This window comes from Corvus cornix, chromosome 6 (genome assembly GCF_000738735.6).
Source record: "Corvus cornix cornix isolate S_Up_H32 chromosome 6, ASM73873v5, whole genome shotgun sequence".
In the NCBI taxonomy this organism is placed as follows: Eukaryota; Metazoa; Chordata; class Aves; order Passeriformes; family Corvidae; genus Corvus; species Corvus cornix.
The window spans coordinates 31,533,600-31,548,012 of record NC_046336.1 but is presented as its reverse complement, the minus strand read 5'-3'; the positions used below and the strand labels follow the sequence as shown (position 1 = coordinate 31,548,012).

At 38.2% G+C, this 14,413-nt stretch overlaps 1 protein-coding gene across 3 annotated transcripts in view; it reads left to right on the top strand.

Moving 5' to 3' along the window:
* The window catches only part of CTNNA3 (catenin alpha 3), a 430,393-nt gene that overhangs the window by 226,029 nt on the left and 189,951 nt on the right, over nucleotides 1-14,413 (top strand). For all 3 annotated transcript variants that reach the window (XM_019286635.3, XM_019286634.3, XM_010400758.4), the window contains exon 8: nucleotides 12,780-12,860. In XM_019286635.3, coding sequence (XP_019142180.1) covers nucleotides 12,780-12,860 — 81 coding nt within the window. The remainder of the gene's footprint in view (nucleotides 1-12,779; nucleotides 12,861-14,413) is intronic.

Here is a 14,413-nt window from a genome sequence, read left to right as displayed (position 1 = left end):
TTTGTCCCAGACCCTATAGCCTCTATCTTCCAGTATTGCTTAAAATTTCAGTAATTTAAGAGAGAGAATGTTTTTTTTTTTCACATGCTTTTAAGTGCCATGAGATTACCATGATGATTGAATGAAAACTCATTCTGTCGAACATCTGCCAGCTTTTGGGTTTGGACTTGGCCAGTATTGGGTACATGAAGTGATCCTGTTTGACTGCATAATTTACATCACAAAGTGCCTTTTTCCTTTTTCTCAAAATGGCTTCTCAGGGTAGTGTAAATCAGACATACCTCCAGTGCCCTGCAGCTCTGTCTGCTGTTCTCCTCTCCTGATCACTTGGGGGAAAAGTAGTTGTCCTGAAAGGTTTGATGGGATTCCTGCAAAACCAGAGAATCTTTTAGTTGGCACCTGCTCTGCTGACACAGGCTGAATGTCTTTAGGCAAGAAGTACTGGGCAGGGATCATGGCATATCCAGTTATTGCCATCTTCTGACTCCAGTGGTGTGGTTCTCTATGGCTTTGTTTAACTGTCAGAGTTTCATTGGATGGTGTGTGAGGAGTCAGGTGTTCCTGAGGCTGGATTAGCAGAAAGACCATCTGGAAGCATTGAGGCTCTTCTCAGCCAAGTTGCCATGCTCAGCATGGCTGAATGATGCACCAAGATGGATGAGCCTTCCCCTTTGTCACTGTCAGGCCCGAGCATTTGGTTTGGTTTCTTGAGCTCAGTGCCTTGGCTTTAAGTTATGTCACTGTGTGCCTGCAGTGGCTCTTACGTGTTAGTGCCCACCTGAGGTTTCCTGAGTGTAGCAAAAATGTGTGTTATATTTAATTTGCTGTTGTTATGGATGAGTGTAGAAGCATATCAGTAACCTTAAAAAAATAATGAGTTGGAGTTTGATAGTCTTAAGCAAGCAAAACTAAGCCCTGGTTCCGCAAACTCATTTCAGCTCCAAGTATCACTCTCACTCATGCCTTCTGAGTAGGAAACAACTCTTCCATAATTTATAATTTAATTTCTTTTTTGTAATTACAGAAGAAACCTTGCCTGGAATATTTACTTTGCCTTTTCTGCTTAGCTTTCCCATTCTCATTCTTTTATGATTTTGATTTTGCTCTTATTAACATTCTTTGCAGACACACTGTCACATCAGCTTTGTGCTTTAAGTAATATGGTTTACTACAGCATCCATTTTATCTTACACTATAAGCACAATCTGATATAAAGCCTTTTCATGTACAATTGCTCTTGTGTTTTCTTGGATCCCATTTAATGTGATTTTGTTCAATTATTATTTGTACTTGTTTTTAATACATAATATTGTCATGTGATTGAAGAGGTATTTTTTCTACTTTGGAAGACATACTCTAGTTAGAAATGAACATATGGCACCCTTGAATATCCCTGAAAAACAGACATTTTATACTTTCAGTGTGAAAATTTTAGTAAGTTAATAAAGGAGGTTTCCAGCATTTGTTTTTAGTGCTTGTTGTGGCAGTCTGGAAGCATGGCACCCTGAAGTCTATTTGATACAACAAGTGCATTTGAAAGTGTATTTATTTACATACAAAAGATGATGCCAAACTGAAGTTACACTTTCAGTACTGGGCCTTTTAATGTGTTTTATACTTCTGTAAGCAATTGATATTTGAAGTGATTTCACATTTTTCTCCCCCACAAACACATACAATTCTCCTTGAGATTTTAGAATAGGGAGGTCAGAATAACTTTTGGTGGAACAGGAGTGGAGGGGAGGGGTTACAGAAGAGGGCTTACATCCTGCCATGCTGTTCCTAGTATGATAGCAAGTATTTTATTCATGGAACTTTATTCATGGAAGTCTAAGGTAAGATAAATACATCTAGTAAGTATCACATTATCTTCATTCTCAGAATTGTGCTCCCAGTTTTACTATATGCTAAAGTCTTTTTCCATGGAAATAACTAACAGTATATATGTTTCAAATTAATATAAAATTTGCTTTTTTTGATTTGGAATGCTTAAACATGGCCCTCAAATATGGTAAATTGAGAGGTTTGTACACTTGCTGTTTTGAGGCTCCCATCAGATCAGCCTGGACTTTGGCAGCTCTTTCAGTCCAAAGAGGGTTTATAATGTAAACTAAATACAGTCTGACATATTTATCTGTATTTATTTTTGTATATGTATGTGTGAGGATTGTGGTGTGTTTGAAGAATGTATCTGTGTGTGTGACAAAATGCACAGATACCGATACAACTAATAGCAACAGCTCTTGAAGCAGCAGGACTTGGTGAAATTAGGATGGTTCTTCACACCTATTGTGTCCCCCCAGCAGAACAACGTTGAAATGCGTGCTGGAATGGCGCGTGTTCTCCACAGGAGTGCTACTGCAGTGTCCATGAACAGTTCTATCCGGAGCTTGCCAGTGTGCTCACTGTTGGGAATCTGTCCCATGGCTCCTGAGAGGATTCTAAGCACGGCAAGCTGAGTCTACTGAGTTGCTGCAGGGGCTGTCCTGCACCAGTCTGAGCCTGTTACAGAGTCCCCCTGGGTGTCTGTGGCTGGGCTGCGACTGCAGCTCTGCGTGGTTGCTGGGTGCCACCTGCAGCTCCACTGGCACTGCCATTGAATGCTATGGCCTCTGGGAAGAACCAGGAGGTGACGTGGCTTTTGGCAGGGTGGCACTTCATCAGTAATTACATGAGAAACTTCAAAACTATCTGCCAGCTAATAAATGAAAGTGGTAACTGGCTGCCCCTGCTAGAACAAACATAAGCACTTGCAAAGAATAAAGAAGACTTCCTTAGCAGTAAACTGTTCCTTGAAGTTGGCAGTGTGGGTAGACTTTGCCTCCCAGCTGCCCTTTGTTACTCCTGTTGAAGCGCCTGTCGGGTGGTGAGTTACTGCAGTAGTGGCAGCTGCTCTGACCTGACATTGTAGCGAGGAGCTGGGAGGGAAATCCCAGAGCAAACACTCAGTGGTTTTACTAAGGAAACATTTCAAATCTTACACAGTGGGGTATAGAATGTGCCCACTTTTAGGTTATGCAAACAGCAGATCTTTTAAGACCTTGATTACAGGTCCACACAACTTGAATATTTCTTTAATATAAATGGATCTTATATGCATTTATATAGAAATGCAAACTATAAATGTTTGAATTTTCATGTACATTACAACTAGGGAACCATATTTATGAAGATCGTACTTAACCTTTTGCTTTTAATCTTCTGACTTTGTGTATTTTTAACATTTCTTAAACTTCACATGAAATTCAGTAGCACACATTTCTAGCAAGAACATTAGATTTCAGCCAAGCATTTAATTTATTTCATTGAAAGTTGAAGGAATTAGTATAAATCTTAAAGGAAAAAGGTCTTTGGGATCTATAATATTTTTGCTTTACCCAACATATTCCTAATGACTTTTCTATTGATTCTGTTCTAGTTAGATGTTTCTCCTTTCTTTTTTTTGCTATATTCTTCCATGGAGCTGATCACAATTATATGAAAATTTAGGTTCATTTTTAATAAATGAAATCCTTGGCTAATTGGAGATGTGAATAGTTAAAAAAATTAAACATGAAACTTTGAATTTTTAATTGAGACAAAAATTCTCTACAATGTTTAAGGTAAAAGTCCTGCAGAAAACGAACTTCCAACATGAAGTATGATTGCTATGTTAGAATGTCAGAAATATTTCATGCTGGGTTTGAATGTTTCCACAGGTATATTTAGGTTTTTTCTGTGTAAAAATAAATAGGGGAAAAGCCACAGGGAATTTCTGCATAGAACTGCAGAGGAATATGCCATGAATAGCAGACTCTCCTGATCTCATGTAGGATTCTGCAGATCCCTGCCCTGTAGGAGACTGTAATTTTCAGTTGTCTTCCCTACATGCCATCACATACAGCCTCCCTTGTTCCATTTGGTAGCTGCTACTTTTAACAAATTGGGGCATTTTTCTCTCTTGCAGCACAGGAGCCCAGGATCTTCAAACTTGTGCTGCAAGTCTAATCCAACAGCCCAAGTAACACAGTGATTTCTCACTCTCCAAATCCATCTGTTGAATTAATGGCTATGCAAGGGCCCCTTTCTGGCAGTTGTCAGTGTAAAAAGCATCATTGAAGTGCTCTTCTACCAATCTCTTCTGTGTTCATTCCCCCACAAGTGCTAACAACAGAAACTATCTGACCTAGAGTAGATCTTCTCTAGCTAACAATAGTGAAGTTTTAAATAACAGTTGAGTATTTGAAACATTTAGTTATGAGCTTCTAGGAATATCACCTTGGAGTCATTTTATTCTGTTGCTATAAATAGAGGTATGTTTTGTTCAGGAGTGACTGAATTCACCCAGTGAGGTGATGGCATCAACTACCATTTGCTGCGATGATCCCCCAAAGCTTCCTACCTCTTATATCATAGTCCTCTGTATAGACTGGACAAGTATAAAGGAATTCACACAGTCTGGACTCACTGTACACACAGGATCCTGGGGAGTGTTTAGCTGAAGTATTTGTAAATTTGAGAACTTAACTTAGTCCTCTCCCTAAAAGCTGGGCTTCAATTCACTGCACATGCTTAAGTCCCTTCTGGCCTCCTAGATTCACATACTGCATCACAGTGTGGTGTTAAATTAATTACTGTGGATTAGAAAGGGATTAACTAATACAATTAATACATAATTAAATGGAATTACATTTTTTTGTCTGTTTGGGGTTTCAGTATTTAACTTTTATTTAGAAGTACAGTTTTGAACAGAGTCACATCCACAGCATGTGTGTTATATGAAATTACCAAGCTCTGCCTGGTTCAGAGCTGAAGTATTTGAGAAGTAGCTGTTTTCTAAGGTTTCTGTCTGTAGGCCAAGTTCTGTCATGGGTCCATCCATATTTATCTCAAGCTGCTTTCTTGTGGAAAACTCCACAGAAATGTTAAAGTTATTTGGGAGAGAAAATCAGGGAAATTAATCTTCATTGCCCATCCAGTGTGATACAAAAGTGTGCTTCGTTTTTTGTTAAAAGATGTATCACAGCATGTCTGTTCTATGAGTGATCATGAATAGTATCATAGAGATTTTCCAGAGTAATGAGTGTGCAACAACACAGCAAACTTCTTCTTTTACTGTTCTACCCTCCTTATCGCTTTGTGGTACTCTTCGATGTAGTGGAAATACAAGGAGAAAGTGCGATGGTGATGGTACTGGATGGCATGGAGTGCCTGTGAGGACCTGGAAGATTTTATTTTTAGAAATTTTTTAGTCACCCTGTATATTTTAAAATATATATTACATGTATATTTATAATGCTGTTTGATTTGAGTGCTATTACACTCCTCTTAAGTCTACAGGAATCTGTTTGTGTAGTACACTGTGCATTAAAATACCACCTCAAAAGCCACAGCAAGCTTGTTTTTGATTTCTTGAAAAAAGCAGGATGTGCCTTTGCTATGCTGCTTTGGAACCTGCACTAACTCAGTCTGTCCCTAGGTATGGCAGAATGTGAGTGGCTTGGTGCTGGACATTTTTCCCTATTTATGGCTGCTGTTAAAGACTGTAACTTTCAGATTTAAAGTACAGCTAAGACTTTTAAACAATCTGGATGAGAAATACTGTCTCAGCAACTCTACTATATTTTCTTTTGAATTTTCTTCTCCTTCCATCCCCTTCCTCTTTTTCATAGCAGCATATTATCTCCAAGCAATTTATATGATAGTTCATCATAGGAAAGTCTTATGCTGCTGCTGTAGAATTAGATTTTCTCCAACTAATTTTCTATTTTCCTGCTGTACAACTGCCAGAACACTTTGGTGAAAGGTAGATGGATATTCAATTAAAAACTTCCATACTAGAAACTTAGAAAATTGCTTCTTAGTAAAAGGCAGATTAACCTTAAGTATACTTCCTGCTGTCAGTTCAACAGTATTGCTCTATTTCTACTTAGGTTTGCCTTTCCTTCCTGCATCATCTGTGAATGACAGTAACATCTGATTAAAAGAAATTTAACATCGTTTTTGCTCCCTGCTAATTCCTCCAGTAAGCTTAGAGTTGAAATACAAACCAAAGTACTACTGGCCTTTAAGGTTTCTCTATCAGGTTTTAAGACTGTCATATTTCAAATATGAAGTGCTGTGGCATTTGGTTTTTGCATTAGAAGTAGTAAGTGATGGTTGTATTTGCTCTGCAACACACCAGTTATGACACATGCACTTCCCAGGACACTTCTCCCCAAGTGAGTACTGGAAAAGTATGATGTTTTATCAGCATCATCTTGGAGTCATGCTGAACTTTTCTAATATTCCCAATGTGAAAAAGTAGGAGAAAAACTGATATTTATGTATCAGAAAGAAACAATAAATATTTAGAACAGTGTAGGTTCCTCGTCTTCTCCTATGACTGGATCCCAGTCACTTTTCAAGAGAATTTGTTATCCCAGGGATAAAAATCCCCACTCTGTCCTTTGAGACAGCCTGGCCACCCTCCACACCTTCAGCTGATTGACACCAGTGTTTTGGAGAGTGGATTAAAATGTGCAATATTATGCATATTCCAGCAACATAATTCTTTCTGAGATTTTAGGATTAATTAGGATCTGAAAATTTCAGTGTTTTTTCTGATAATTAAAGGGTTATGCATTCTAAATTTTTGTTTCTGGGTTTTTTAGGCTGTTTTATGCATGCTTATCTAGAATGAAATTTGTTTCACAGTATTACAAACTATATGTAACTGAATGCCAGAAAAGGGTTATACTGAGAGGCTTTAAATTCAAGGCTGTTCCTGCATATTGATTGGAAAAGGGTAATTGACACAGGGGGGAGAACCCGTGATACTCCAGTTGTAGCAGTGGAGGCTGAGGTAATTAATTTCTTCTGAGGTACTTCACATCTCACAGCGTTAGATCCATACGGAGTATTCCATGAGGGCTTGAAGAGGAGAAAAATGACAATCTCATATTGAAGCTGTTGAGGAAAAAACCCTATCTATAATGAGAAACAGTTCCACATGAAAGAGTCCTTATTTGCTCACTTGCATATGATTTTCCATACCCCTTTTTAAAAAATATGCTTACCTGTTTATCACAGAAATAGGTTTTCTTGAGCCAGGTGTCTTTAAAAAATTGCACTAGGGGTGGGTGTGTTAGAGTAGGGAATCTGTGTCACTGAGTGGAGGTGATTTTCAACTTAAAGTACTTGTGGGTTATTCATTCTTTATGTTTCCCATATTAAAAAAGAAAGGTAATAAATGTACTCCTAAATTAATTTCCCTCTCCAGGCTTTTGATGTACAGTAAAAATAGACTTTGAAATGCTGTATGAAAAGGCCTGGGAGCTTTTGGCTTTTCAAAGGAATTTTTGTCCTGTAAAATGTCAGAAATGTCAGGTTCTGCCGTAACTGCCTTGTCAGAGGATTCCTTGAGTAACTTCTGAAATGTTCATTTAAGAGATTTCTCCGGCAGTGAATTCTGTGCATATAATTGTTCATGCATCTAAATAGTTCCACATTTCAATAGGTTGCTTGTGCTCAAAAAGTTATTCCTATCCCCTTCCAGGATGGGGAACCAAGAGGTCTTTAAAACATTTTGTTTGCAAGCATGAGACATACTTAAAAAGAAGAAATGTAAACAGCTGGCTCATTTTTGTGTTCCAGCCCAACACAAACTTGTCCACTGAGTTCTGCAGGTTTGGAGAAGGTCATTGTTTTGTTCTGGTGTATTAACCAGATCTGGCACCTCCAACAAGCAATCTTGGGTTTTACTTGGACATTGCACTTTGAGGAACAAGTTGAAAAATTGAAAGGTAAAATAATATTTAAATTAATTCTGCATTTAAAGGACAAATCCCAGGGCCTAGTGGTACAAAGGAATACAAGGAGGTTCTGTCTCAGACTTGGCATTTCTCACAGGTGTTTCATAGCCAAACAGTCATCTTGGATTTTTTTCACTGTGTGACCTTCAAGGTGACAAATCCTTTGTCTCCTCCCAGCAAAGAATGCAGGAAGTGGTATTAGTTTTATTTAACTATTGATGGCTGAAGCACAGTGTTAACTAATTGTGGCAGAAGTGAACCAATTGGGATAAATGAAGACTGCAACAGGATTGAACTGAATCATCCCTTATAAAGGCTTACGGGCTTCATTGGGGCTTTTTGAGACAGATGCTTGTAGGCATCTTTACTTTGTTGAATTCCACAACAGGATTTGAAACATCAGGGTTTCTATAAGCTGTGTATGAAAAAAAAAATTTTGTCTTTGCACAAAAAATTCAGATGTGGAAATTTCCCAAGTAATGACAAAATTGTTTCACCGTGCAAAATAAATTGTAAAACTGCTTTTTATACTATTTTTAAAAATCTTATGGTTTTGCTTAGAATTCACAATGACTTTATAACTCAAAAGAAGAACCATTTATAAATTCATATGCAAAAAAAGTCATTAAATGTTACATGCGAAATTGTAACAACAGACATCAAATGCTTGGTATCTCCATAGAGTCTGTGACTTTGCTTTAATGTCCTACCTAAGTTGTGTAAGAGTTTGTTTCTTTGGGGTTTTTTTGATTAAGGTACAATGAACAGGATCCTCTAATTGCTGAGCATAGGATTATTTTCAGTCAACACATAGCCTGAAACAGTCAGTCATTTAATTAGAGCTCTGACATTTATTAAGCTATTGTAGTATTGATTGGTGTTTACCTTTTAGCTTGGCTTCTTTTTTTTTAATATTTCCGTAGAGAACTGATTATGATAAACGTGCTAGTCTTTCAAAAAATAAAATTGTTCTTGGACACATAGAACTATATGAAAAGTTGTTTATCACAGAGTCATGGTACAGATGCTGGAGACAATTGACAGAGGGCAGGTTTAGATCAGATATTGGGAAGAAATTCTTCCCTGTGAGGGTGGAGAGGCCCTGGAACAGGTTGCCCAGAGAAGCTCTGGATCCCTGGAAGTGTCCAAGGCCAGGCTGGATGGATCTTGCAGCAACCTGGGATAGTGGAAGGTGTTCCTGCCCATGGCAGGGGTTGGAATGAGATGGGCTTTAAAGTCCCTTCCAACCCAAATCATTCTGTCATTGTGGGATAAACCAAGAAAATTATGCTAGTGGATTGGATTTTTTTTCTGTTTATTCCTCCCAAGATTGTGCAATGGGTGTTTGGGAACAGACACATCCCATGAAACAAAACGTGCTTAATTTCTGGCCGTAAGCCTTTAAATATGGAGATGTATTAGCCTAAGTACTAGAAGAGATTAGATGAACACTTAAGTAGTTCTGCCCGTATCTTCCATGTAATCTACTGATCAGTGTAACTATCAGGTAAACGTTTGTAGGCCTTCAGGGGTATCAACAAAGTGAAATTAGAACCCTCCTTAGAGTATCTATATAGTCCTTTGTTTAAGCTCTCTGCAACTCGACAAAGTCTAAAGCTTATGGAATTCCTGCAGTCTTTGTTGCCGCTGGTAACTGTTGGCATGTACCCACAAAGGCTTGGCTGGGGACTTGTTCCTGAGCCCTGCAAGGCTGTGCAGCCAGTGCAGATGTCTTGGTTTGCATCTGTGTTCCTTGGGGTGCTGAAGGACCTGTAATGCCTGGGGAGGTCACAATCCCCTGCTGGTATAAATGAGCTTCATCGAAACCAGTGGGGATATGGCCATGTGTTTCAGCTGAGAATCTGCCCTTAGATATGTCCTGGTTTAAATGGAAATCCAGCAGGAAAGATTTTCTTCACATGTGGTTTTTGAGGCATTAACTAACGTGGTTTGCCAGTGTGTGAAATAGGCCTGTATTATTTGCAGTACCCAGCATTTACCTTTGGGCTATCCAGTGTTAATTAAAAATACTTACTTTCCTTCAGTGGAATATTAATAACAGTTTGACGTTGTGCTTGTAAAATGTTTCAAATGTTAAAAATGCATTGAAATAGGAACTGGATATTGCTTTTAGGATCTTCATGAGGGAGCAATATAGCTGTTACTACATATATTTTACAGGAAAAAACAGTAGGTGAGTGCAGGGTAACTGAAAGGCTCAAGTGCCTAGTTTTTAAAATCCAGACCCAGAATAATGTGCATAATTTTTGTAGACCTTTTCTTAATTCAGTCAATCTGTACAAGAAGGAACTTTTTCAGGATAGGCTTGTTTGTTTTGAAGTACAGCAGTCACAAGGACATTAGTTGCCAAGCAGATGCAGAGTATTGCAACTCCAGACGTGTGAGTTCCGTCGCTGGGGAGTGAGACAGCTGCACTCTGCTGAGTGTGGAGGTGCTCAAGTCACCTTCGGTTTCACTGTGACAGCCTTTCAATGTACACTTTTAAAACATTACATCTGCTCTTTTTCGGTTATTCAAGAGTGGAGTCATCTCATGTAGCTCTTGGACTGTTACTGTCAGATCCAAGATGGAGGTCTGCAGAGGAGTGTGAACTCACAGGAGTACTTCAGATCCCAAGGTACTTGGGACCAATGGATGTTACCCTACAGACGCAGGAGAAGGCAACATGAGGCCAGTGATGTTTGAGAGTGTTCCCACAGGGGACTTTGTAGCCAGGTGTCCCCCTGACTGGAAAAGACTGTGTACGATTTTGAAGTTCGTAAGTCTTTATAAGTAGAATTTATCCAAACAGTAGTGTGGGTTTTTTCATGTTCAAATTTCTTTAGGGGAGAATGAGAGTCTGCAGTCATGAGGTTACCTGCACTCTGGACTTGTCCATATTCTACAGCCTGAAGCTGCATTTACAGTGCCTTTGCAGTGTATTTATTTCTTAGGGAAAACATGAGGTGAAGAATAACTTCATTTACAGTTATATTTGCTCTCTAAACATTGACTATATGGTAAGAATTTGCAAATAAAGTATTTTTAACTTGTTCACTGTAATATTTTATGCCACTTGCTGCCTGAGGTTATTTCATATTAGCTGCTCCAAAGATTTAGGTTAGCTTACAGCCAGTTGTATCATTAGTGGCCACTGCTGAAATTACAGATTACCAGAGAATTCGAAAAATATCCCAATATTTTGCAATGATTTTTTTTTTTGGTAGGAAAATAGGCTCTAAATATAAAGCTTTCAAAGGATTTGCCAATGCATCCTCATAGTCTGAAAATGCATAGGTATAAGGTGAGTTGTATCCACAGTCTTTCCTGGCCCTGTTTACCTGGCAGTTCAGAAGGGATCATTTTGTTGTCAAGGTTGACAAGAGCTTGCAAAGCATAATAGAAGAGTCATTATTTACTTTGGTTCCTGTGCAAGCCTTGGTACAAGAAATGATGGCATTGCTGTGGAACAGAAAGTGAGTATCCACCTCCAGGGATTCCTTGCAGGTTTTAAGGTGAAGTTCAGACCTTTCTCCAAGACCTGGTTTTGATCATCTGTTCCCTGAAAGACTATAGGCAATTTCAGAAATAGAAGGTCATAGGAGATTTTCTAAGTCTCCCTGAAAATACAAGCTCAATTTTAAAATCTGTTTTTCCTTTCAGTTGATAGAGAATGTGCTAATAATTTCAAGACATTTTTGACATTGCACATTCAGTTTTAACGTAAGAGTTCTTTTCTTGTCACCTCTAGGTTTTATTTTAATATTAAGCATATTGTCCTGTTCGTAAGTTTCTTTAATAAGGAAATAACTCTGGTTGAAGTATGATATATAGATAACAAGGTTGTACTCCTAGGTGCCTACCAAGATATTACTACTTTCATATTAATTTTAATGTTATTTACAAAATGAGACAGTCATGTTCATAATGGAGACTTCCTGGTGGTCTGTAAATGAAGTCCGAATACTGTGGTCAGTGTACACAGCTATTTCTTAGCATTTATGAGAATCTGGTTCTTTGTGCTGTAAATGTCATGTGTGCTGACTTTGTGTAAAGAACCACTGTTTGTGGTTCTTTCCTTTAGACCAGGGCAGTCCAAGGTGGTGAGCAATGATTGCTTGCTTTGGGCAAATAAAATTCATCAAGCATTTTGGGTTTTCATGTAGTTTCTGTACTAACAGGGGAAAAAAAAAAATCAAACCAGCTAGTAGGCACAGAAGTTTTATGGTAATATTGTAGGAAAAAAAGGCTGAGCAGTCCAGTAAAGTGTAGAGTACACTTTTCAAATAGGTAACAATGACAGAAGCATTTTGCTTATAGGTGGAAATAAAATAAATAAGATTGTTTCGAAAGTATACAACTAATTCTCTTCAGACCTCTCAAATATCTCAAGAACTCAGTCTTCTAGATGCTGAGAATGAATGTGCTGTTGAATGAAGAGATTGCCATTTCACGGACAGTGTTGGCATTACAACATTTTGGACATTCCAAAACTCACCTATTCTGATTTACAGGAGGAAAATAATGAATGCTGCAGACAAAAGCATAACCAAATTGCATTGTGGGCACCTGAACTTGTACATTAGTTGTAGAAAGAGAACAGTATTTTTCACATGAATAGGGTATTAATGAATTGACATAAATATGATTGTTGTTGTTATTACTATTATTAATCATCATCACCATCATCACTATCATCATAATTCTATTAATGTTGTTGTTGATTACACTAGGAGTATTACAGCAATTCAGAAGTTAAGAAGTGTTTATTTTGTTCCTACATACTACTTCTAAAGCATGTGTTTTGATTCAGCAAATTATGTTTAACATCACAAATGGGCATTCTGTGAATATTGTGGTACTGGCTCTTGAAATGTATGAAAAATTTGAAAAATCCTCCAGCATGTATGATTTACCAAATGCTCTGATGCACTGGGGACACAAAGAATGTGCTTGCTAAGGAATCCCAGATAACCACTGATGTGTTTTCTGTCCCATTGGTTGCAGACTGACAAGGCAGAGAGAAGCAATGCCTTGACTGTTGCCATAGACAGTATGTGCAAGAAGACCAGAGACCTCCGCAGACAGGTGAGCACCTGGGCAAATGAAAAGGGAGAAAAAGGTCTTGAGGGATTCTTTTCAAAATTGCTGTTTTCAGTTTATGCATTTTGAAAATAAGAATTTTTTTTTATATTAAAAATGTATTAATGACAATTGCACTATTCCACAGAATATTTACATACCAGTTTTCAAAATTCTGGGAGAAAACCCTGCCAAATGATACTGGCTGAATATATATTTGTACATGGCAAAACGCTTCATGTATGCATGTCTAAATATATTTGCTGTAGATATATATCAGTAATGTACTCTGGCCATCAAGACTTGTTTAATTTTCAATAAGCTTGAATTATTACTGGTTGTTGGAACAGACACCTTGAAGGAACTACTGAGTCACTACGTGTGGGTCTTTACAGTTGTCAGAACTCCTAGCCCACAGGAGGGCCCTTGGAATGCCTAATCCACAGTCCACCCCCCCTCATTTTACATGCCAGTGTCCTAAAACTAACGTGAGATATGGACCAAAATCCACTATTTCAGTGAAGTGCAGAAGGTTAGCAGTAGACATCAGCTGTGTTTACGTCCTTTCTCTGCAAGAAATACCTTTGAGAAAAATTGCAAATTATGCTGAAAGTGTATAATGTGCCAGTTCAGAAAAAAAAACCCCTAGAAAGCCAGTAGTTCTTTCAGCCAGGCTGCCCCAACCAAGTGTATGAAAATTTACAGCTACACAGAACATGAGAACACCTCTTTCATCCTGTCTCTCTCAGGCCGTTTATCAACTCCCTGGTGGAAGACTATCCCTCCCAACTTTGTGTTAGTCTTGCAGGCCAGCCTGTGCTTCAAGATGAGGAATAAATTCCTTCCTGCTCCCATTATCAGCCAGGGGAAACCTTGAAAAATGAGAAGAGTATCATATAAATATAGTGTTTACAACTAACTAGCTATCCAATTTCTGTTTACATTCAGTCAAAAATATGTTCAGTGCAGAGACCTGCATCACCAGCTCAGTGTGTCTAGGAGCTCTCCCATTCATTCTCTTCCATGAGTTAATTAAACTCCAGCTTATAATACTTTACTGACTCTGTTACAGTGGTTAGAAGCTGTTAACTAATTCAATTTGTGTCTTTCTGTACACCTTTGGAAAATGTTCAGGCTGAATGTAATCATGCCCAATTTATAGTCAATCTAGAACCAGTAATTTTCTCTTAGGAGAACAGCTCTGTGCTTCTTGACATTTTTTTCCATTGGAAAGCATTTATGAGATATATTTTATTTATTTCCTCCAATTCTATGTTCATACATATGAATTGCATAAGAATTGTTTTAGGAAGAGTGGTTAGTGCATGCCTAATTCCTGATCTGGGAGACAAGAAATTGTGAGTTTTTGTGCCTGCAGATACTGCAGTACAGTCTTATTTGCTTTTACTTATGAACATTCCTTATTCTGTCTCCCAGCAATTTTACAAGAAACGTGACAATTGTTGTTTGCTCTACTCTTGCTTACAGCTTTTATAATACTTTATTGTTTAATGATACTGTGTACCTTTGCTGCTATTCCATCAGGCGCTCACAGTGGA